Source organism: Cebidichthys violaceus, unplaced genomic scaffold (assembly GCF_023349555.1).
Source record: "Cebidichthys violaceus isolate CVI_PGR_0920_01 unplaced genomic scaffold, fCebVio1.0.p SCAF_22, whole genome shotgun sequence".
Classification (NCBI taxonomy): domain Eukaryota; kingdom Metazoa; phylum Chordata; class Actinopteri; order Perciformes; family Stichaeidae; genus Cebidichthys; species Cebidichthys violaceus.
In genome coordinates, this window is record NW_027176395.1 from 873805 (window position 1) to 899130 (window position 25326).

General features: G+C 42.7%; 3 protein-coding genes across 5 annotated transcripts in view; all 3 read right to left on the bottom strand.

Annotated features, from left to right (window-relative positions):
• klc1a (kinesin light chain 1a) overlaps nucleotides 1-5745 on the bottom strand; it is a 35464-nt gene extending 29719 nt beyond the window's left edge. For 2 of the 3 annotated variants that reach the window (XM_068717557.1, XM_068717558.1), the window contains exons 1-2: nucleotides 5346-5744; nucleotides 540-807 (exon numbers count right to left, since the gene is read on the bottom strand). In XM_068717557.1, coding sequence (XP_068573658.1) covers nucleotides 540-806 — 267 coding nt within the window. In that variant the 5' untranslated portion in view covers nucleotide 807; nucleotides 5346-5744. Of the gene's footprint in view, nucleotides 1-539; nucleotides 808-5345 lie in introns of all 3 variants that reach the window. The other variant, XM_068717556.1, reaches the window with a different exon arrangement.
• Nucleotides 5746-6668: 923 nt separating this feature from the next.
• Nucleotides 6669-10458, bottom strand: coa8 (cytochrome c oxidase assembly factor 8). The gene is made up of 5 exons (XM_068717561.1): nucleotides 10185-10458; nucleotides 9449-9646; nucleotides 8207-8270; nucleotides 7136-7226; nucleotides 6669-6800 (listed from the first exon to the last, which is right to left on the bottom strand). The coding sequence occupies exons 1-5, from the start codon at nucleotides 10329-10331 to the stop codon at nucleotides 6692-6694; spliced, it is 609 nt and encodes a 202-aa protein (XP_068573662.1). The 5' UTR covers nucleotides 10332-10458; the 3' UTR covers nucleotides 6669-6691.
• A 1360-nt stretch (nucleotides 10459-11818) lies between these two features.
• On the bottom strand, nucleotides 11819-24800 carry LOC137877937 (zinc finger protein 585A-like). The gene is made up of 5 exons (XM_068718126.1): nucleotides 24285-24800; nucleotides 18429-19733; nucleotides 15717-15820; nucleotides 14930-15158; nucleotides 11819-14016 (listed from the first exon to the last, which is right to left on the bottom strand). Exons 1-5 carry the CDS (start codon nucleotides 24475-24477, stop codon nucleotides 12461-12463), a joined length of 3387 nt encoding a protein of 1128 aa, XP_068574227.1. The 5' UTR covers nucleotides 24478-24800; the 3' UTR covers nucleotides 11819-12460.
• Nucleotides 24801-25326: the final 526 nt, after the last annotated feature.

Sequence of the window (25326 nt, forward strand, 5' to 3'; positions counted from 1 at the left end):
CGAGGGGTGCGGTACCGGGAGGGGTATACTTAGACAAAGTGATTGAGGCATAGAGAGAGTAGGATAATTACGCAGAAAAATATGAATCACACTCTACTGTACAATAACTGCAAGCTGCCTAAAGAGCTGAAGGTGGGCATTAGAGTCGGCGTGGTGCAGCGTATTGTATATTTAATAGGCGAGGCATGCTGGGAGATGGAGACGAGGGGCTGAGGCATCAGCGGTGACTCATCAGTGACTCGTAGGCCGGCGTTCGCCAGCTGAGTAACGACAAAGAAGCTTTCTCTAAAAGATAATCTGCATTTTTAAAGAGAAACGTTTTATTTCTTAGCTGTAACATCTTCTCTCTTCATTTGTCCCTCAGGAGGATTTGTATCTTGGACCTTTACTGTTTTATTGCTTATTTATAATACTTTTGATCTTGTTTTTTTCCACTATGTCTCTTGCTGCTGTCCTCCTGTAAATGTCCCCCGCAGTGGGACTAATGAAGGACTATCTTATATTTCAGCTGGTGATGATTCACCGATGACCGACGGTACCTGCGCCTCGCTCAGCCCGAGCTCCAGCATCTCCAGAGACTTGCGGATCATGTGGGACTTCTCCTCCACCAGGACGCCCTCCTCGTCCTGCTTCAGGCAGCGCAGCGTTCCCAGCAGGCCCTCCAGGATGGAGTGGTGCTCCTGCTTCAGGGCGTCCAGCCCCTGGATCACCTGCTTGGTCCGGGAGATGATCTCATCCTGGGACAGCTTCTCCCCAGGGTCCTCCTCCTCCTTCACGCACACCATGGTGGACATGTCCTCACGCATCCTGCAGATTCAACGACAAGTTAAAGTCAACGTGACGTATTCGTCCATTTTGATGAGTCTACGCATACATGGCCAATAAAGCTGATTCTGATAGAACACTGGACAGCTCCTGGTTCTAAGAGTCCAGAGGTGCTGGAGAACGAATAACAAACATCCGTGCTTTGCCTTTGAGCAAGGCACCGACCGCAGCAGAGAAAAGCTGCATAAACAAAAAAAAAGGTGAAATGTAACGTCGCATTAGTGACGATCTCCGTTTGAAATGAGGCGTCGTCACTTAAGACGCTTGGTGGAAAAGAGCGACTTCGGTGCGGCCGCGATGAAAAGTTGAACCTGAACCACAGACGATAAACCGGCCGCTGCCTGCCGCCGGTTTGAATCCAGATGTGAGGCTCGTGGGCTGCGTGTGGTTCACACATAACAGCAGACATGAGGTGAGGAAAGCTCTGTAGGGAACAAGTGCAGAACTTAAATAAATGATGAGTGCTGTAGCGACCGGGCGTCTTTCGTTTGGTAACCACCACAGTGTTACAGCGCTGTCATTGGAGTCGGCGTCTAGCAGCTTTCCATGTGTCTAGTCAGTTTAAATCACCAACCAGAAACCTACTCAAACATGACACCAGTTTGGAAAAACCAAACATAACATAAAGTATCATTTTGACGTGTTTACAGTCAGATATTACTGTGCGGTAAAGTGAAACCAACCCTAAACCTCCATATTCATGATTACAACATAACTCCAATAACTATCAGCGTCTCAGTGCTGCTATAACGCCGTCGCAGCACATAATCAGATCCTGAAGCAGCCCTGGTGATTAACGAGGCAGACTGACAGGAGAGGCAGCTAAAACAGATGTTATTCATATTATTATTATTATTATTATGCAAATATGAGCCAAAAGCACTGCGCGTTAACATCGGCTCCTCTCACTACAAACTCCTCATGCACTCCTTCCCACTCAACCCTGACTTTCTTTGCTTTGTATTCATCTCACACACACACACACACACACACACACACACACACACACACACTTAAGAGGATTATGACTGATCGCTTCGGCAGCACTTGCAGTGAGCTTCCTAATAAATCTCTGGGAGCCGTCCGAGCTGAATAACTACAGAAACACTGAAGTGATGTTTCTACTTCACGGCTCCATGAAGAAGACAGAAGTGAAACAACTCTCCAGTGTGACTCACTCAACGGTCTTCTCCTTAATGCTGCAACGACACACACACACACACACACACACACACACACACACACACACACACACAACTTCAAACTTGTACTCAACCACATTTTCAAAAGGATTTCCTAATACTGTAAGCAAACTGATGAAGGAATAGTGTTAGTATTTATCCTGTTGTTGGTGTTTGTCAAAATCAACATCAGATCCGAATGACACTTGACTAATTATATTCCCATCAACGTCTACAAATAAAAGAATAACTATTATTCTCATTACAGATGAACCTGCTGGTTGTTTTTCTTGATTAATTGACTCATCACTTGGTGAATAAAACCTCTGAAAGAAGTGACAGATTCAGCCAAATAAGACAAAAGAAAACATCAAATCCTCAAAGTTAAGAAGCTGGAACACCGTCGCATGTTCTATTTCAACGATTAATTGAATTTACGACACTTGTGCTGTGAAATAGTTTACAGTAATTCCGGTAATGAGATGAGATACAACTAGTCACACCTGTCTGAGTGGAAATTTCACCAGCAACCCGGTGCCAATAAAAAGCTGGTAAACCTGTTAAAGTGATCCTTAAAAAGGGCCATGCATTGAGCCTGGGTTTAATTCTTTAACAACACAGAGCAAGGTCGACGTTAAACCACTGGAAACACCCCAAACTGCAAAGAAAGGAGACATCTACCACCGCGGGCAGAGTAACACAGAAGTGAAAGTGACAGCGCAAGCCTTTTATTTTGGGGCATCAGATGAGTCTCAGAGCACAAAGCACCACAGGGGAAGACACAGAAGCTACTTCTGATGTTAACTTTTGAAATGCAAATAGCCGGCTTGAAGCGGAGCGCCAGGGGAACCCTGCAGCTCTCCATGGGAGCAGGTTAAGGCGGAGATATCAGTTTATTAGGAGGCTGGTAGGGTGGGGGGGTGGGGGTTAGGGTTATGGTTGTGTTTGGGGACCGACGGAGAAGAGGAACAGCGAGTGCTATGCAGGAAGAGCAACGCTACACAGAAACAATCCGAGTCAGCAATGTGGGCCGACAGTCATCGGACGATGAGAGCTGTGATTCAACAACAACGTTCTCAGATGTGTGCGTTTGTTTGGCTGCTCGTTCTCAAAGATTCAAATGACACAACAGTTGTGTCCGGTCCATGACAATATTTAGCATTCACTGTTTATGGTGTCTGGTGTATATATATAAACCACGCTGCAACATTAGCATTTATTAGGAGTGTCTCTGTCCACCTGACAAGATAAGATCCAGTATTCACTCCCCTTACTGCTTTATTTGGGCTTTTTCACTGCGGAATATTCCACTTTCTTCAACCAGCTAGTCTCTAACTTTGCCTGTCTTCAGACCTTTACTGCTGATGGATAAAGCTGCTGTCCTGAAGCTTATGATGCTGTAAAACTCTGTGGCGCTGGAGGGAACTGTGGATAGAAGTAGAAACAGTCAAGAGATCCATTATTTGTATAAAAATACATATTATAGCAGCTTTAAAATGGTCACGGTTGTTTACATACATCAGTCGCTGTTCCTTTGGCGACTCAACACACTGGAGTCTCTTTCTTCAGTCTCAACAATCGAGCCGTTGCTAAGGTCTCATGTGATAAGTGATTAGCTTCAGGGACCAAGCGAAGAATGAATAAATCAGGCTGAAAGATGCCAGATAAGAGAATAAACTGGATTTATTTCTATTACAGACACTGACTTTAAAATCTGGAGGAACTCGTGCAGTCTAAAAATGACACAGAATATATATATATACTGTATATATTGTCTGGTTAAGACAATGACATTGAATAAACTGGCAACTGAGTGTGTTTTCAATGAGTCAAAGATTGTGATTTTCTGCAGCAAAGACACTCGGTGAGAGTCAAAGCATTTCCTCATCTGCATCTAATGCCTGTATGCTGTTGGTACCTTTTTGTTTATTCTAATTAAGGCCCAACCAATAAATGAGCCGGGCTGATATTGATCGGCCGAGATCCGTTTATTGCTGATAAATCAATACAGGCCATAATAAGTAATGAGAAGTTAAAGCACAGAAATGTCAAAGAGATGTCTTACGTGCCTCACCTGCAGAAGAAAGAGCTCTATATGCAGCTCAAGCCAACCCTGCAGCATTACTACCAAAATCTGCAGCGACAACACATAATTGTCATTTCACACCAGCGGTGAGAGAACACACACACACACACACACACACACACACACACACACACACACACACACACACACACACACACACACACACACACACACACACACACACACACACACACTTCTGGGATCTCTGAGCCAACAACAAGCCTCCCCAGGAGAGCAGAGGGGTGTTAGCCTGGAGGAGGAGCCCTGCAGGCTAAAACAGAATAATATATATATTCTCTGCTCACGTGGAGACAGAAGATCTGCTCGTTTGATCTGTTCAGTCTCCATCTTTCTTAGAACTACATCTTAAACCAGGCGTACATCTTGGAGGAGCTTCCCATCAACATAAACATCAATTAAACAAAATGCATTGATCGAGTGTGTTCACCTGCACTTTACTACTGAACACACCAGGGCTCACTCAGACACATTCATGATGTTGTCTTTGTTATTGGACACCAGGGTGTTGGTGATTCCCTGTTGTGTGTGTGTGTTCCTGAGATTTCTGTCGTGCAATGAGTCCTACATTTCAAATATTCACAGACACCTCTGAGTGTTTCCCAGCTGTGAGTCCTCACACTGAGATCCACTGTCCCTTCTGAAGCCGTCTCCTGAACACGCTCTGAATATCAATGAAAAAGGGGAAACATCCAGCCATCACGTGACAAAAACATCCAGACTGTCGGTGTGAATGCATTAAAGCCCCAAACAAGTGCATCTTTTCCCGGCATGTTTTAGCTCCTGCTGCTGCTTTGGTCCCAGCTATCTCGTTTACAAATGGATTAACCTGAAGAACCAGTTAGTTAATTCCTCCCTGTACACACATGCATGCACGCACACACACACACACACGGACACACACACGTCGGACACACACAGTGCTAAAGCTCGCTCAGTGACAGTTGATGTGCTTTAAAGCGTCTAATTCCTGCAATTAGACGTAAACACGGAAAAAAACACATCAAAGGGGGTTCATCTTTAAAACGTATGCAAAAATATAATTCTAAATACTTATTCAAAATGCTTGTTGTTTGACTACTTGAAAACAACGGGGACATTTCTTTTCTGCCAAAAGTGGTTAATTAGTTAGCTAATGATAGAATTCCAAGAAATACACGGACCCATTGATACAGTTCCAAGAAATACACGGAGCCATTGACTCAATTCCAAGAAATACACGGAGCCATTCCTACCGTTCTCTAGGACATCCGATGTAGCGTCACTGTAACGTCCGTTTATCTCTTTTTACCGTCTGAACCACGTCTTCTTTTAAACAGAGGTTGTTGTTCTTTTAACCGACAACGTCAGTCGATAAGAGTAAGCGATTAAAAACACAAATATCCACAAACTGTGTCCCGGCTGACGCTGGTCTTCACTGCATCAACCGCCGTTAAAATGATGAGCAGCTAAAGCTACATAGCTAGCCACCTAGCTGTCAAAACAACAACAACACAGGCTTTAGTCGGAGCCATACGAGAAAAGCCTGTTCTCATGTGGTTCCATGGCAGGAACGAGTCCACGCTAACAACTTGATCGTGAAGATGACAGCTCGCTGGTCCACTCACTGACTGACTGACTGTGCGGTGCGGTGCGTGAAAATGGCGTTAACCGGCAATGATGTCATCGGTATTGACGTCATCCCTGCCCGTGTTAAAGGAGAAGCTGCGGTGCAAGTGAAGCAGCCAGATTTATTTTAATGCTTTTAATATTTCTTCTACAGTAAAGACAAAAAAACAATAAAATACCGGTAATATATATATATATATATATATATATATGTATATATATATATATATATATACACAATATATATATATATATATATATATATACTCCACTATGCTGCTGTAATCCTGTAAATGTCCCCGCTGAGGGACTAATAAAGGATTAGCTTTTCTTAAAAGTACTAATACCACAGTGTAGAAATATTGAAAATGCATGTATTTGCATTAAACATATTTAAAAGTACTAAAAGTAAAAGTACTCATTATGCAGAAATCAATTATTTAATGTGTTCATCACTTTAATGTTGCAGCTGGTAAGTATGGAGCGTATTTCACTTACTCTATATATACAGCTGGGTGTAGTTTAACCTACAATAAAATATACTTTTTTTTAATTGATTTACATTTCTTATAAATAACATCTGCAAAGTGAGTAATGTTGTTATAATGCAGTGAGGTACCAAGTTCAATATTTGTACTTTAATACAGTACTTGAGTATGATTTGAATGAACTGACCTTTTAGCTTTAAATGGTTCAGACTCATGAAGACTTTGTGGTTGTTTTAGTGAATGTTGAAATCCCAAACTGCATTACCTTAACAGGGAATATAGATATATCTATATCTATATATAGATATATCTCAGTTCCTGAAGAGGATGTGATTGAATCAACCACACAATCAGAAAGAGAGATGGACAGAACAGAGATTTAAATCTTCAGGTTGGTTTCTAATGAAGTGAATAATATAATAAATAAGTTCACAACAAAGCACAGAACACAGAGACAGCACGGTGGGTTGATATTGTATTTGTTATCATCTGTTTTTCTTGCTGTTGTATCTTTCAGTAACAGTCCTCCACATGTTCTTCAGGGTCACTCGGGCCATGAGCAAGGTGATGGTGAAGTTACGTCGGTACCATTCCCTGGACACGAGGAGGAGGGAGAGTTAGTGATACAGGATGACTTAACAAACACAAAAACACAGTTTGACAGAAGAAGTTTAGCTCATTTTACGGTTGTAAATTGTTATTTTTCCCCCAAACACAAAGAATTTTATAGTATTTCATACAATGGAGGAGACAAAAGGCAAAAAGGTGAGGGAGCAAGGGAAGAAGCAAGGAAGGACAGAGAGAAGGAGATGAGGAGGAAGGAAAGGAGACAAAAGGAGGGAGGGAAAGAAGAATTTAAGGGGGGAGGGGAAGGAGAGGAGACAGAAAAATAAATAAAACCAAAATCAGACGCAGAGGTGAGGTGTTACCTGTTATAATCTGCATGTCGTGTTACGTTTGTGTCCAGGAAGCGTTTGTAAAACACGGCCATTTCTTCACTGTTCAGGGACCGCCGGCGTCCTGAGGGGGGAGTGAGGACACACGGGACAACATTATATACAAAGGAAGCAGTGAGGGAGGGAAGATGAAGAGGAAGCAGAGGAAAGGAAGATGAAGAGGGAGGTAAGGAAGAAAAGCGGTGGAGGTGAAGACAGAGGGGAAAAGTCAGGAAGGAAGGACGAGAGCAAGGGAAGATGCAAGGAAGGGCAGAGGGAAGGTGATGGGACAGGAGGAAGGAAGTAGGTGAGGAGGAAGGGAGGAAGGAAAGGCAAAGTGGCGGATAGAAAAGGAGGAGGAGAAGACACCGAGTTAAAAGGTGAGAATGGAAGGAAAGAAGGGAGTAAGGGAAGTGGCAGGGAAGGACAAAAGGGAAGGAGATAAGGAGGACAGAGGAGACAGAAGGAGGGAAGGAAAGATGAAGGGAGGGAGGGAGGAAAGAAATGCAAAGAGGGAGGTGAAGGACAAAAGAGGAGGAAAGGAGACAGATGTAAAAGTGAGGAAGGAAAGAATGGTGCAAGGGAAGGACAAAGACAAGGAGATGAGAAAGAAGGAGAGGAGACAAAAGGGAGGGAAGGAAAAAGCAAGGAAGGACAGAGGGAAGAAGGAGATGAAAGGAAGTGAGGAAGTAGAGGAGGAAAGGAAGGTGAAGAGGGAGATGGGGGAGAAAAGACGAGGTGAAAAAAGAAGGAAGGATGGAAGGGAAGAAGCAAGGAGAGATAGAGGGAAATAGATAAGACAGAAGGAGGGAATGAAGGAGGAAGGGAGGGAGGAAAGGAAGTCGAAGAGGGAGGTGGGGGAGAAAGAGTAGAAGGAGACAGATGAGTGATGTGAGAAAGGAAGGACAGAGGGACGGAGAGGTGGGACAAAAATAAAGACGAAAACACATTTTGCAGACTTCAGCGTTTTCAGTTTTAAAAAAATCGTCAGTTTTGGATCCGAGGATGTGAATAAATAAATGTAAAAGATGAATAATTTAATCTTCACATGTAGAAGAGCCTCACCTTGCTCGTCACGCACAGTCAGGCCTTTTGACTTCAGCTGTGAGAAGATAAACGCATCTTTTTCCTGCAGAGAGCATCAACATGTTTTATATTTAAATCCAACAACACAACAAAAAGCCAAGAGTCAACCCAGTGAGCCTGCAGGTCTAACACACACAGAAGTACCAAACTATAGAAATCAGACAGGACCGGTCTAAACAACAGAGAAAACTCAAATAACAAAGAGATACAAGCAATGAAATATTCAATACTCCTCTTTCCTCTCTCATCCAGAGAGCCTGTAGCAATTAGAATGTTTTAAACCAATAAATGCATAAGACCAAACATATATACCCAAAAAAATAACATTCATTTTATAAATACACAAACCAAAACATTTGGAAAGTCACACATTCCCATGAAATAAAAATAAGTTTTATAAAATGTCTTCATTGTTGAATAGTTATTTATTATATTTGATTTAGTATATTTGAGACCTAACAGCAACCTTTTGTTGTGCGATGCTGCCCTCTGCTGGTGGAAGTAAGAAGTGACACAAAAGCTCAGCATGCAGAGGACACTTTAACGATCGCAGACTTGATCAATAATGATGACCGTGATCATGTGATTGATCGAAAAAGATTGGGAAAGAAGGAAGGAAGGGAGCAAAGGAAGAAGCAAGAAAGGACAGAGGGAAGGAGATAAGGAGGAAGGAGAGAATACAGAAGACAGGAAGGAAGGAGAGAGGAAGGGAGTGAAAAGGGCAGAGAGGTAGGTGGGGAAGAAAAGGGATAAAGAGAGAAGACAGAGGTAAAAAGGTGAGAAAGGAAGGAAAGAAGATGAGAGAAAGGACATAAGGGAATGTGATGAGATGGAAGGAGGTGAGGGGGAAGGGAGGAAAGGAAGGCAATAGAGGGAGGTGATGGAGAAAAGAGGAAGAGGAGAGGAGACAGGCAAAAGGGTGAGGAAGGAAGGAAGAGAGAAAAGAAATATGTAAGGAAGGACAGAGGTAAGGAGAGGAGTTGGAAGAAGGGAGGAAAAGCAGGCGAAGAGGGAGGTGGGGGAGAAAAGAGGAGGAGGAGGAGAGGAGACAGGAAATAATGTGTGAGAAAGGAAGGAAGGGAGCAAAGGTAGAAGCAAGGAGGGACAGAGGGAAGGAGAGAAGACAAATGTCTTATTTTCACAGAACTTTGTGTGGACAGTGTGTTTTTTATGAGGTCTATAATCTCTTGATCTTGTATTTCATGTTGAATGCATCACTACCTTGCTGAAGCTGATGTTCTGTTTGGTCCAGAAGTCGTGGTTCCAGTCCTCGGTCTCCTGCCTCAGGTGTCTCAGACGTCTCTGCAGCTCCGACTCGTCGTCGGGGACGTGGTAGACGATTGGCCGAAGGTTGGAGAGTGGGTTGGGTGGACCGATCCAGTCGTGCGTGGCGCTGGCCGCTGGTCTGAAGGGAGATCTCTGCATAGAAAGGAACCCACGTTTTACCATCTACCACCTCTGACTGCAGGGTGAATACGTTGATAGAAGTACTCTACTGGAGTAGATGACAATGCTGGGACTTTTTACTGTACTACATCTAGAGGTAAGTATTGGACTTTTTACTGTACTACATCCAGAGGTAAATATTGTACTTTTTACTGTACTACATCTAGAGGTAAATATTGTACCTTTTACTGTACTACACCTCAGGGGTAAATATTGTACTTTTTACTGTACTACATCTAGAGGTAAATAATGTACTTTTTACTGTACTACATCTAGAGGTAAATATTGTACTTTTTACTGTGCTACACCTCAGGGGTAAATATTGTACTTTTTACTGTACTACATCTTACTTCCTCCATCACTAGTATTAGCTACTGTAACAATAATAGTATCTGTCAAACGTGACGTGGATACACAGGTCGTTAAGCCCAGGACACGATAACACTTCCTGTAAGTGAACTTTTCAAAATAAATGTCCTGCAGCTGTTTGGTTGTGTATCACTGTACGAACCTTTGTTTTTTTGTCCTGCTCGGTTGCCCGTTTGGAGCTGCACTTCCGCATATTCGGTGCTAGTGAACTGCGTGGTGCGTGGAGGGTAAAAGGACGGAACATCCTCCGTGTTAAACAGCCCGCTGCTGCCGGTGTCCTGGACGCCATTTTTAATCAGCTGAAACTAAACTACTGTTTTAAAGGAGACGCACTAACACCGCTACAGTAACAGAGGTGTTAGCAGTATCCTTATTCAGGAGAGTTCATGTCGGTGTCCTCATGTAGGAGCAACTTCCGTTTGGTCACGTGATTCCCACAATGAAAAGATGGGCTCGAAAACTCCACCGGCGCAGCCCCGGACAGAGCGAGTCGGGCGGGGTTTCCCCCCAACGAACTATTTCTATTTTACTCACCTGTGGTGGCAGAAGTATTCACATCCTAAATGTTCAAAATAAAAGTCCTGCATTTAAAATCTTACTCAAGTAAAAGTACAAAAGTAGAAACATCAAAATATACTTCAAGTACCAAAAGTAAAAGTCTTGCACAATAGCCCATTTCTGAATCATATTAATGTTGCAGCTGCTGAAGATGGAACACATTTTATTACTTTATATACTGCAGGGTAGTTTAACCTATAATAATACGTCATAAAGTATTGGTTTATTCATAGTCAATGGTGCACACTGACACCGAGACATGTGTGAATGTAGATTTTATGTATTGAAACTGATGTGTGAAACTCTGAAATGTATTATGAGTTTGATTGCATGTTGTTGTCAGAGTGACTTTCTAACAACAAAGCCGTACTGTTGGAGCAGTGAGCAGCTCTAGAAGGTTCATGTGGTCATGTTAAAATGAATTGGGTGCAAGACCAGCAGCTCTCTTCTTGATGTTGTCTTCTTGTCAGTATTATATTTCAGTACACTGGCCTCACTATATATATACATATATATATATATATATATATATATATATATACATATATATATATACATATATATATATATACATATATATATATATATACATATATATACATATATATATATATATATATATATACATATATATATATATATATATATATACATATATATATATACATGTATATATATATATATATATATATATATATATATACATGTATACATATATATATATACACACACACACACACACACACACACACACATTTACCAAATCCACTTCATCTTTTTCGACCGCTAACAAATACCAGTCTACGTCAGGCCACACAAGCGTCCATGGAGCCACCACCAGGTAAACTACTGAGGGGCTTATCCTCCTATCAAACACTTCAGATTAGAATGTCATTGTCTACCTGACAAAAGTGATCCCTCTGACTCCTCCCACTCTCCCAGACCACCTGCAACACTCCTTTTGCAGGTTGGGAATCATTGTGTCCCTGTAAAATAGCCCAGTAGTTTGTCATCAGTTGCTTTCTCCGTAAATCCAGCCGCGTCTCCCATTTCTACCTGCAGGGCAGGTTCTGCGGCAACTTGGTGGGTAGCCTTCAAAATAAAAGCCCCAAAATTAAAAAAAATATAGAAATTGAATTAGTTCCTGCAGTCTATAAATTATTCCCATCTTTTTCATATGTAATGGGTGTGGGTTGGACATGGAAAAAGACAACTCAATGGATTGTTTTCCAACATTTATTTACTTCTGCAGAAGACAAAATTCAACCCATTAACTGCCTTCTGATCTGTTTCTGCACCTCTGCTCCCTCAGCAATAACTAAATGTCAATGTGTGATTTCACTCTTGTTTTTTTAGATACATTCTTTTGATATTACAATATGTACTAAGCTCAGGATGCACATTACTAAACAAGGGATATTAAAACTACCAGGAACACATCTAACCTAAATCATAACAACACATTTCCTCAAAACCATTAAAAACAATACATACAAGAGGAAAAACAGCAACACCTGGTGGGTAAAGTTAAAAGGTGCGTTGGACTGGGTGACTAAACAGAGAAAACAGAAATTATAACATAACACAAAGGAAAACACATACTTGCAGAAGTCAATGCATGAACACATTAATTGCCTTCTGGTATTTTTCTGCAATTCTGTATCCAAACGAGGGACCTTGGATACAGAATTTTCCCTTTCTGGAGACAGACCCAGGAGTGGCGCTTGCTGGTGAGGGTCTGGTTTCCGGGACATGAGACATATGGTTCGACCAGGAACAACCAGAAAAATCTACATTGAGCCGCCGCCCTATGGGCCCACCGCTCCAAGGGATATGTGGAGGGGTGATTGGATAAAAGGGCTAAAGGGGATTCTCTCTTGTGTGAGTTTCCATGTGTACCTTTAAAGATGCGTTGCGCCTAAACCTTTTATCACAAACTGAGCAACTGAAATGTTTCTCTCCTGTGTGGGTTTCCATGTGTCTCTTCAGATCTCCACTTCTAGCAAAACTTTCGTCACAAACTGAGCAGCTGAAAGGTTTCTCCCCTGTGTGACCTCTGATGTGTCCCTGTAAAGCATTTTTTTGTGCAAAAGATTTCTTGCAAACTGAGCAGCTGAAAGGTTTCTCTCCTGTGTGGATTCTCATGTGTGTCTGTAAATTTGCAAACTGGTTAAAAGATTTCTTGCAAACTGAGCAGCTGAAAGGTTTCTCCCCTGTGTGACTTCTGATGTGTGTCTGTAAAGCATTTTTATATGCAAAAGATTTCTTGCAAACTGAGCAGCTGAAAGGTTTCTCCCCTGTGTGACTTCTGATGTGTCCCTGTAAAGCATGTTTTTGTGCAAAAGATTTCTTGCAAACTGAGCAGCTGAAAGGTTTCTCCCCTGTGTGACCTCTGCTGTGTCCCTGTAAAGCATGTTTTTGTGCAAAAGATTTCTTGCAAACTGAGCAGCTGAAAGGTTTCTCTCCTGTATGGATTCTCATGTGTGTCTGTAAATTTGCAAACTGGTTAAAAGATTTCTTGCAAACTGAGCAGCTGAAAGGTTTCTCCCCTGTGTGACTTCTGATGTGTGTCTGTAAAGCATATTTTTGTGCAAAAGATTTCTTGCAAACTGAGCAGCTGAAAGGTTTTTCTCCTGTGTGGATTCTCATATGTTCCTGTACCCCCTGTTTACGTGAAAAAGATTTCTTGCAAACAAAGCAGCTGAACGGTTTTTCTCCTGTGTGGATTCTCATGTGTCTAATCAGATGTGCTGTCTTACCAAATGTTTTTTGACACTCAGAGCATCTAAATAGTTTTTCTCCAGCACTACATCTTGAATCACTGACAAGGACTTCATCAGGTTTCACAGAGTTTAAACCTGACTGAGGTTCTCTGGTCTCCTTCCAATCATTACTGTCATCAGTGTCAGAAGAGTCTCCAGTCTTGTCATCAGTACCTGGTCTTTGATGTCTATCTGGATCTGAGTTCCTGTCTGCTTCTGGTCCTCCACAGTCCTCTCCATCAGCTTCTGTTTCCATCTGTTCAGTTTGTCTTTGATGAAGCTGTGAGGACTGAGCTTCCTCTTCATCATCTTCACTCTTCACAAGAGTGAATGAGAACTTGACATCAGCCTCCTCCAGACCTTGAAGCTGCTCTCCCTCCTGACTGGTCCAGAGTTCCTCCTGTTCCTCTTTAATGTGTGGGGGCTCTGGGTCCTCCTGTTCCTCTTTAATGTGTGGGGGCTCTGGGTCCTCCTGTTCCTCTTTAATGTGTGGGGGCTCTGGGTCCTCCTGTTCCTCTTTAATGTGTGGGGGCTCTGGGTCCTCCTGTTCCTCTTTAATGTGTGGGAGCTTTGGGTCCTCCTGGTCCAGACTGGAGCTCCACTCCTGCTGCTCAGGAGGAACCTCTTCTTTAACCACCAACAGCTGCTGGATGTCTGCAGGAAAACAATAAACACACACAGAGACGTGACAAAGAAATACTAGTATTGAGCAAACAGTCTCCTGTAGATACACTTGTTTTCCTGCCATCATTCCCTCTTACACTCCCTGTGCACAGTTACCAAACAGACATGCCGACACACATTGTAAAGACACAACGCACCAGCAGCAATGAGGTCATCAATAGTTTACGTGGTAAGAAAGTGTGGTACTACCCAACATTGTTAAGTATTCAAAGAACCTGCATCCTGCATACAGTCCGGCTGAGATGTGATCATGTGGGCAGTTATAGTTGACTAATGTACGTAAACCTGCCACCGTAGAAACAGTGGACAGAACCTTCAGAAGCAGCCACAACGTAACCGTGGACGTGCATCATAGCTGCGCTCCGTTTCTGAACCAATAGCGCTCCACCTTGGTAGTCAGCCGTAGAGAATTTAGGTGTATTTTCCCTTTAACTCACAAGATGCAGGCAACATGTTTTATAATTATATGAATAAAAATAATTTAATCTTATTTCCATATATGTAATATGTATATACACTTTGATGGCATCTTATTTGGAAAACCGGATGTTGTCTCACGTGAATCCGCTATCTTTGCAAAGTCCTTCGCTCGCTCCCGATCTGTACGTTTGAATGCGTTTACCGTGAATGTCGGCATATAGGCGCACTCAAAATGTAAGTGTCTGCTGAGTTGACCGCAGTCAAAATCCACGTGATGTTAACAAAGAGAACAAACTTCTACTTCACGTTGAAATATTTTCTGTCATCTAGAAGCTGAGAGAACAGATCAGAAGAAGAAGAAGATTCATTGAATCAACCGAGTCTCACTCCAAACTACATTAAAGTTATCAGCCGGAGCATGAACAGAGTTTGAGAACTGAGAGAAGAAATAAAGAGAACCCACGTGCTCTTTGTATCCGGACTTCAGGGTTGAAAACAGCGTCCAGTAGTTTCTGTTGTCGCTCGTTCTGCTCTTTAGAACGAGAGAGTTCCTCCTCGTGCTCTGCTATCGTTCTTTCAAACAGACCAAATATCTCTTCAGCAGCCGCAGTTAGTCGCTGGTTGACTAAACATCTCAGTATTTGGACTTTAGACATTTTCACTAAACCACAGAAACGTTTCCTCCAGACAAACTAACCGTTAAAAACGGTTTTCTCACTCTAACCTGCGCTGTGTTACTGGGTTACGTTCGGGTCCGTCTACTTCCTGCTAGCATGCTAACTTCATTAGCTCCGTAGGACACCAGGAAACAATCCACCAGCGACAGAAACGTTTCCTCCAGACAAACTCCGTTAAAAACACCGTTTACTCTCATTAAACTCTGACTAGCGCTGTGTTGATAACTTCCGTCCCCGTCCGTCTGTTTCCAGCTAGCATGCTAAGCTAACTTCAATAGCTTCGTAGTCTACCGGGAGATGAGTCTTCTTCTTCTTCTTCTTCTTCTTCTTCTTCTTCTTCTTCTTTTTTCAGTATAATGGCGGACTACAAACCAACGTTTAAGGTGCATGCCGCCACCTACTGGACCGGAGTGTGCAACAACATGACATTATGACAGTTATTTAAACACAATAATAATGTTATTTATAAATAAAATAGGGGAAAAAAATTATAATAATCTTCATATATAAGTTATATTGTGGATATTAAAGTCGTTCCATTCATAAATTAAATGAAGCCCTTTTAAGATGAACTTCTTTGTCCCCTATCTCTAACAGTCCTTTGATGCTCCACTCCCTTCCTAAATCTATCACTCTGCCCTTCAGTCTTTCTCTTTCCACGCTGAACTTCCTCCACTCTATCAGCACATGTTCAACACTTTCTTTACAGTTTCATATCTCACATTTATCCCACTGTCTCTTTCATGATGTATAAGGTGTCATTGAGTCCTGTATGTCCTAACCTTAATCTACTGAAAGTAACGTCTTCTTTTCTACTTTTACTTCTATCACTTCTCACTCTGACTGACGTCTGAATTTTGTTATAATTTCTACCCTTATTGTCATTATTCCAAATTTCTTGCCAAGATGTAATATTTCTTCGCTGTATTACTGATTTTGCTTCTGACCTCCCAAAACAAATTTCTAAAATATAATTTTCGTTAATTTCCCTCTATTCCAACATGAGCCGGTACCCAACAGAGATGTGCATCTATTCCTAAATGTTGTGAGTTCAGTAATGACGTATAAACTTCAGTTAAAAGATCCTCTCGTACTGTTTGACCAGATTGTATACTTTGTATTGCAGCTGCAGAATGTGAACAAATAAGTACATTCATTGGTTTAACCTCCTCCACCCACTGAAGACTGATGATTACTGCTGTCAGTTCGGCTGTGTACACTGATAACCTGTTTGAAATTCTTTTAACAATTCCTTTGTTGAATTCTGGAATGTATATGCCCACTCCTACATGATTATTATCTGAGTGTTATGTTGTATGGTGTCTAATTTGAACTGTTTCACTTTCCTGTTAATGTCCCATCCAAAGCTTTTACCAGAGAATGTGGAGTACTCCCAACAATTGTACAGGACAGTCGATGCTATATTTCCGTTAAGTCCACCCTGAACTCTAATCCAGTGTGATAGTGCTAACTTAGTTCTCCTCTCATGGAATGGCAGTTCCCTGGATTCCTCCAGCAATGCATTAATGGGTGTGGTTTAGACTCAGGAGATGAGTCAGAGGAAAAACATCCAGAAAAAAAAGGTGAACAGCTAAAAGTCCATTCAGACAGGTTCTACGAGGAACATCCGGTTCTGCTGCAACTTGGTGGGTAACCTACAAAATAAAAGCCCTTAAACTAATAAAATAGTATATCATTACTCCTATCTTCAGCTACCTTCCATCTGGTCCAAATGTAACAGTTGTGGGTAGGTCATGGAACGAGACGACTCAAGTGATTGTTTTCCAACATTTATTTATTTAAGACAAAATATCACCAATGAATTGCCTTCTGATCATTTTCTGCCCCTCTGCTCCCTCAGCAATGCAAAATGGCAACGTGTGATTTAATTATTTTTCTTCAAATGCATTACATTACATTACAGTCATTTAGCAGACGCTTTTATCCAAAGCGACTCACAATAAGTGCATCAACATAGGTATTCAAGAGAACTACTAGTCACCAGAAGTCATAAGTACATCTCCTTGTTTCCACAAGCATCTAAGAGCATAAACCAGAGTCAAAGTACAGAGCAGAAACAAACAAAAACAGTAAGTGCAAAAAAAAGTAATACGAATACAATAAGTGCAACAAGCTAGTATGAATACAATAAGTGCTGAGTGGAAGGCTCAGGGTAGCACTTCATGAAGAGGTGGGTTTTCAGCCTGATGAAAGATGGGCAGCGACTCCGCTGTCCTGACGTCAGTGTGAAGTTCATTCCACCACTGTGGGGCCAGGACAGAAAACAGCCGTGACCGGGTCGATCGGCCGCCGGGACCTCTGAGCGACGGGGCGACCGATCGCCCCGAGGCAGCAGAGCGAAGTGGTCGGGCGGGGGTGTAAGGCTTGACCGTGGCCTGGAGATAGGAAGGAGCTGTTCCTTTCACTGCCCTGTATTCTAGCACCAGAGTCTTAAACTGGATGCGAGCTCTTACAGGTAGCCAGTGTACAGAACGGAGAAAGGAAGTTGTGTGGGAGAACTTGGGGCGATTGAACACCAGGCGAGCTGCAGCTTTCTGGACAAGCTCCAGAGGTCTGATGGCCGACAGTAGAGAGTTGCAGTAGTCCAGGCGGGAGATGACAAGAGCCTGGATGAGAACCTGTTCTGTCTCGTCAGTGAGGAAGAGGAGAATCCTCCTGATGTTGTGTAACGGATGAAATGTTTGCTGAGAATGACAGTTGGTCATCCAGGGTCACACCCAGGTTCCTCGTACACACAGATACACTATTTTGACATTACAGTATGTTCTCAGGTCAGGATGCACATTAATAGACAAGGGACACAAAAATTACCAGGAAAACACTAAATAATAACACATTTCCTCAAAACCATGAAAAACAATACACAAGAGGACAAACAGCGACACCTAGTGGGTAAAGTTAAAAGGTGCGTTGGACTGGGTGACTAAACACAGAAAACTGAAATTATAACATTACACAAAGGAAAACACATACTTGCAGAAGTCAATGCATGAACACATTAATTGCCTTCTGGTCTTTTTCTGCAATTTGTTATCTAAACATGGAAAATAACTTTACTCAAGAAGATGTTTAAATCAGCAAAACTTTTATTTTAACAGTAAAAACAACACTATAAAGCTGGGTAACGTTATATCAACAGTAAAAAACATGTCTTAAATATTACACCCTTCCACCTAATCAACTTAACGTGGTTTAGGGCTGTGTGTGTGACCCTGTGACCCTGTGACCCTGGGAGCTGTGTTCTCAGACCAAGAATTCACTGACCATCTGCCAGAAAAGAGTTGTGGCAGCTGGCCTGAAAAAAGGGAAACCGGGGCCCCTTTCTGGAGCCAGACCAGGGAGTGGAGCTTGGTGGTGGGGGTCTGGTTTCCGGGACATGAGAAATATGGTTCGACCAGGAACAACCCGAAAAATCTACATTGAGCCGCCGCCCTATGGGCCCACCGCTCGAAGGGATATGTGGAGGGGTGATTGGGTAAAAGGGCGAAAGGGGATTCTTTCCTATGTGAGTTTTCATGTGTACCTTTAGAGCTGCGTTGCGCATAAACCTTTTATCACAAAATGAGCAGCTGAAAGGTTTCTCTCCTGTGTGGATTCTCATGTGTGTCTGTAAATTTGAACAATGGTTAAAAGATTTCTTACAAACTGAACAACTGAAAGGTTTCTCTCCTGTGTGAATTCTCATGTGTTTCTTCAGTACTTCACTTCTAGCAAAATTTTTCTCACACACTGTGCAGATGAAAGGTTTCTCCCCTGTGTGGCTTCTCATGTGTTTCTTCAATTCTTCACTTCTAGTGAAACTTTTCTCACATAGTGTGCAGATGAAAGGTTTCTCCCCTGTGTGGATTCTCATGTGTCTCTTCAGAGTTCGTCTGGTGGCTAATGTTTTCTCACACTCGGAGCATCTAAAACGTTTCTCTCCAGCACTACATCTTGAATCACTGACAAGGACTTCATCAGATTTCACAGAGTTTAAACCTGACTGAGGTTCTCTGGTCTCCTTCCAATCAATACTGATGACAGTGTCAGAGGAGTCTCCAGTCTTGTCATCAGTATCTGGTCCTTGATGTCTATCTGGATCTGAGTTCCTGTCTGGTTCTGGTCCTCCACAGTCCTCTTCATCAGCTTCTGTTACCATCTGTTCAGTTTGTCTTTGATGAAGCTCTGACGACTGAGCTTCCTCTTCATCATCTTCACTCTTCACAGGAGTGAATGAGAACTTGACATCAGCCTCCTCCAGCCCTTGAAGCTGCTCTCCCTCCTGACTGGTCCAGAGTTCCTCCTGTTCCTCTTTAATGTGTGGGGGCTCTGGGTCCTCCTGTTCCTCTTTAATGTGTGGGGGCTCTGGGTCCTCCTGTTCCTCTTTAATGTGTGGGAGCTCTGGGTCCTCCTGTTCCTCTTTAATGTGGGGGGGCTCTGGGTCCTCCTGTTCTTCAATGTGTGGGGGCTCTGGGTCCTCCTGTTCCTCTTTAATGTGTGGGGGCTCTGGGTCCTCCTGGTCCAGACTGGAGCTCCACTCCTGCTGCTCAGGAGGAACCTCTTCTTTAACCACCAACAGCTGCTGGACGTCTGCAGGAAAACAGTAAACACACACAGAGACGTAACAAATAAATATTAGTATTGAGCAAATAGTCTCCTGTACGTGCACTTGTTTTCCTGCCATCATTCCCTACGCCTTTGGGTTATGGGGGGGGGAACTCTGACTGTTGTCTGTGCATATGCACCGAACAACAGTTCAGAGTATTCGGCCTTCTTAGAGACCCTGACTGGAGTCCTGTATGGGGCTCCAGTGGGGGACTCCATAGTTCTGCTGGGGGATTTCAACGTGCACATGGGCAACGATGGGGATACCTGGAGAGGCGTGATTGGGAGGAACGACCTCCCTGATCTAAATCCGAGCGGTCGTTTGTTGTTGGACTTCTGTGCTAGTCATGGATTGTCCATAATGAACACCATGTTCGAGCATAAGGATGTTCATAAGTGTACGTGGTACCAGAGCACCCTGGGCCGAAGGTCGATGATCGATTTTGTGATCGTATCATCGGATCTGAGGCCGTATGTTTTGGACAATCGGGTGAAGAGAGGGGCGGAGCTGTCAACTGATCACCATCTGGTTGTGAGTTGGGTCAGAGAGTGGGGGAAAACTCTGGACAGACCTGGTAAGCCCAAATAGGTAGTGCGGGCAAACTGGGAACATCTGGAGGAGGCCCCTGTGTGGGAGATCTTCAACTCACACCTCCGGCAGAGCTTTTCTAGCATGCCTGTGGAGGTTGGGGGCATCGAACAGGAATGGACGATGTTCAAAGCTTCTATTGCCAAAGCTACGGCGGTGAGCTGTGGTCTCAAGGTCTTAGGTACCTCAAGGGGCGGTAACCCTCAAACACCGTGGTGGACACCGGTGGTCAGGGAAGCCGTCCGACTGAAGAAAGAGGCCGGCCAGCCTCTGGTAAAGTCTACTCCAAGGTACTGGAAAGGAGGGTTCGGCCGATAGTCGAACCTCGGATTGAAGAGGAACAATGCGGATTCCGTCCTGGCCGTGGAACAACGAACCAGCTCTTCACTCTCGCAAGGATCCTGGAGGGGGCTTGGGAATACGCCCATCTGATCTACATGTGTTTTGTGGACCTGGAGAAGGCGTATGGCCGGGTCCCCCGGGAGATACTGTGGGAGGTGATGCGGGACTATGGGGTGAGGGGGCCACTTCTGGGGGCCATCCAATCCCTGTACGCCCAAAGCGAGAGCTATGTCCGGGTTCTCAGCAGTAAGTCGGACTCGTTTCCGGTGAGGGTTGGCCTCCGCCAGGGCTGCACTTTGTCATCAATCCTGTTTGTGGTATTCATGGACAGGATATCGGGGCGTAGTCGTGGGGAGGAGTGTTTACAGTTTGGTGGGCTAAGGATTGCATCGCTGCTGTTTGCAGATGATGTGGTCCTGATGTCTTCATCGGGCTGTGACCTCCAGTACTCACTGGATCGGTTCGCAGCCGAGTGTGAAGCGGTTGGGATGAGGATCAGCACCTCTAAATCTGAGGCCATGGTTCTCAGCAGGAAACCGGTGGATTGCCCACTCCGGGTAGGGAATGAGTCCTTACCCCAAGTGAGGGAGTTCAAATACCTCATGGTCTTGTTCGTGAGTGAGGGAACAATGGAACGTGAGATTGGCCGGAGAATTGGAGCAGCTGGAGCGGTATTGCAGTACCTCTACCGCACCGTTGTGACGAAAAGAAAGCTGAGCCGCAAGACAAAGCTCTCCATCTACCGGGCAATCTTCGTTCCTACCCTCACCTATGGTCATGTGGACTGGGTCATGACCAAAATAATTAGATCGCGGGTAGAAGCGACCAAAATGGGTTTCCTCAGGAGGGTGGCTGGCATCTGCCTTAGAGATAGGGTGAGAAGTTCGGTCATCCGTGAGGGACTCTGAGTAGAGCTGCTGCTCCTTTGCATGGAAAGGAGCCAGTTGAGGTGGATGGGGCATCTGGTAAGGATGCCACCTGGGCTCCTCCCTAGGGAGGTGTTCCAGGCACGACCAGCTGGGAGGAGACCCCGAGGGAGGCCCAGGACCAGGTGGAGGGACTATATCTCCAAACTGGCCTGGGAGCGCCTCGGGATCCCCCAGTCAGAGCTGGCTGATGTGGCCCGGGAAAGGTAAGTTTGGGGTCCCCTGCTGGAGCTGTTGCCCCCGAGATTATTTGATTTATTTACAAAAATAATCATGGTGGTATAACCAAGAAGAGCCTATTGATGTATGAAGTGTATTTGGTTACAGTTCACCGCACGACAATGAAGCTATTGAATATTTTTGCAGTTTGTCTTTTCTGCATTGATCTTTATAGACTCGTTGTCCACCGTACTACGGTTACAGAGGGGCATTGTTTGTGTTTTAACAATGTTTCACTAAAGAGTTATTGATACGGAAAACCTGAATCTGTGAAAACCTTTCCAACTTTGCCGAACTTTTAAAGACAATCAATTATTATGTTGAATTACCACCCGGCCCTAACATAACCTGTTGGTGCATTTGGGTATTGTTGCAGCTGAGCGGCTGATTAGGCTCAACAGACAAGAGGTTAACGTCATGTTGCTTTAGTGGTATCAGAGTAGTACACAAGTACATCACAAGTACATCAGCATAGCATCGGACCCGATACATGAATACTGGTATCGGTGCATCCCTGCATTAGAACACAAGTAAAGCTATCAAAGTGGTCTGATGTTATGAAATGTTTATACACAATATATGGAACAAAAGACATTACTATGTATTATATTATCTGGTTCCAGTGTATCAATGGAACCAGATAATATAATAATTGAATCAACCCTTATGTGACCATGAACATATGAACCATTTTAGAATTCAACAAGCTGCAAAATCCAACTGAGGTCAAGTCAGCAGACACTCCGATCTCCGTGGTCAAGTCAGCAGACACTTAAATTTTAGTGCACCTATATGCTGAAATTCATGGTAATTGCATTCAAATGGCACAGATCAGGAGCGAGCAAAGGACTTTGCAAAGTTAGCGGAAAGATTAACGTGACACAACAAATAAGATGTCAACTCAGCGCATATACAAATGTTATATGTGGAAATAAGATTAAATTAATTGTATTAACATAAAGTATTAAACATGCTAACTGCATCTCATGAGTTAAAGGGAAAATACAACTAAATTGTGGATGAAGTGTCTTTATTCTTTGATTTGAGGGTTGCTGGAAAGATAATTAAATTAATAATATCTGACTGAATTATTTGTATGTGTTCAGGACATTTCTGACCACATCCAAACAAAAATCAAACACGTTTACTGTCCCAATTAAGAGATATTTCAAAGTAAAAGTCATACATTTGTACCGAGAAAATATCTAATAACTGAATATTTGAGGTGCTGTAAAAATATATTTTCTCAATAATTCCAGAAAATGGCTAATGTATATGCGTTCAGGACATCGTTGACTGTAATTGGTACAGTAAAAATGTCAGATTTTCAGTATGGGTGGAGTCAATCATGCCTTGAACACATATACATCAGTCATTGTCTGGAATTATGTGGAACTAAATGTACCAGTTTCTCGGTACAAATGTATGACTTTTACTTTGTAAAATATAACAATTTGTACAGTAATACAAGATGGCAGGACAGAGATGTCTTGAACACATATACATCAGTCATTGTTTGGAATTATTGAGAAAATTGTTTTTATTGCACCTCAAATATTTAGTTATTAGATATTTCTCAGGACAAATATAGGACTTTTACTTTGAAATATCTTAATTGGTAGAGTAGAAACTTTGATTTTTAGAATGGAAGGAGTCAACGATGTGCTGAACACATAAATCAGTCATTGTCTGGAATTATTAAAAAAATCTATTTTTATAACACCTCAAATATTGTGATGCCAGCCATTTTGTCCTGAACATATATGCATTAGTCATTGTCTGGAATTATTGAGAACAAATGTTTTATAGCACCTTCAAAATTTCAGAAATTTGCCATTTAAAAAAAAGGTACAAATTCAGTTCAGAGTACTGAGTAAAATATCTTAATTTACTGTCAGTCAGGTAATATTCATTTTAATATCTTTCCAGCAACCCTCAAATCAAAGAATAAAGACACTTCATGGGCAATTTAGGTGTATTTTTCCTTTAACTCACGAGATGCAGACAACATATTTTATAATTACATAGAAATAATTAATTTAATCTTATTTCCATTTAAGCAATATGTATATACACTTTGTTGGCATCTTATTTGGAAAACCGGATGTTCGTCTGAAAACCGGACGGATGTTGTCTCACGTGAATCCGCTATCTTTGCAAAGTCCTTCGCTCGCTCCCGATCTGTACGTTTGAATGCGTTTACCGTGAATGTCGGCATATAGGCGCACTCAAATTTAGTCTGCTGACTTGACCGCAGTCAAAATCCACGTGATGTTAACAAAGAGAACAAACTTCTACTTTACGTGTAAATATTTTCAGTCATATAGAAGCTGAGAGAACAGATCAGAAGAAGAAGAAGATTCATTGAATCAACCGAGTCTCACTCCAAACTACATTAAAGTTATCAGCCGGAGCATGAACAGAGTTTGAGAACTGAGAGAAGAAATAAAGAGAACCCACGTGCTCTTTGTATCCGGACTTCAGGGTTGAAAACAGCGTCCAGTAGTTTCTGTTGTCGCTCGTTCTGCTCTTTAGAACGAGAGAGTTCCTCCTCGTGCTCTGCTATCGTTCTTTCAAACAGACCAAATATCTCTTCAGCAGCCGCAGTTAGTCGCTGGTTGACTAAACATCTCAGTATTTGGACTTTAGACATTTTCACTAAACCACAGAAACGTTTCCTCCAGACAAACTAACCGTTAAAAACGGTTTTCTCACTCTAACCTGCGCTGTGTTACTGGGTTACGTTCGGGTCCGTCTACTTCCTGCTAGCATGCTAACTTCATTAGCTCCGTAGGACACCAGGAAACAATCCACCAGCGACAGAAACGTTTCCTCCAGACAAACTCCGTTAAAAACACCGTTTACTCTCATTAAACTCTGACTAGCGCTGTGTTGATAACTTCCGTCCCCGTCCGTCTGTTTCCAGCTAGCATGCTAAGCTAACTTCAATAGCTTTGAGGGCTACCGGGAGATGAGTCTTCTTCTTCTTCTTCTTCTTCTTCTTCTTCTTCTGCTTCTTCTTCTTCTTCTTTCAGTATAATGGCGGACTACAAACCAACGTTTGTGGTGCATGTCGCCACCTACTGGACCGGAGTTTGTAACATCATGACTTTATGACAGTTATCATTTAAACACAATATTAACGTTATTTATAAATTAAATTAAATAATACAAAAAATTAAAATTATAATAATCCTCATATATAAGTTATATTGTGGATATTAAAGTCGTTCCATTCATAAATTAAATGAAGCCCTTTTAAGATGAACTTGTTTGTCCCCTATCTCTAACAGTCCTTTGATGCTCCACTCCCTTCCTAAATCTATCACTCTGCCCTTCAGTCTTTCTCTTTCCACACTGAACTTCCTCCACTCTATCAGCACATGTTCAACACTTTCTTTACAGTTTCATATCTCACATTTATCCCTCTGTCTCTTTCATGATGTATAAGGTGTCATTGAGTCCTGTATGTCCGAACCTTAATCTACTGAAAGTAACGTCT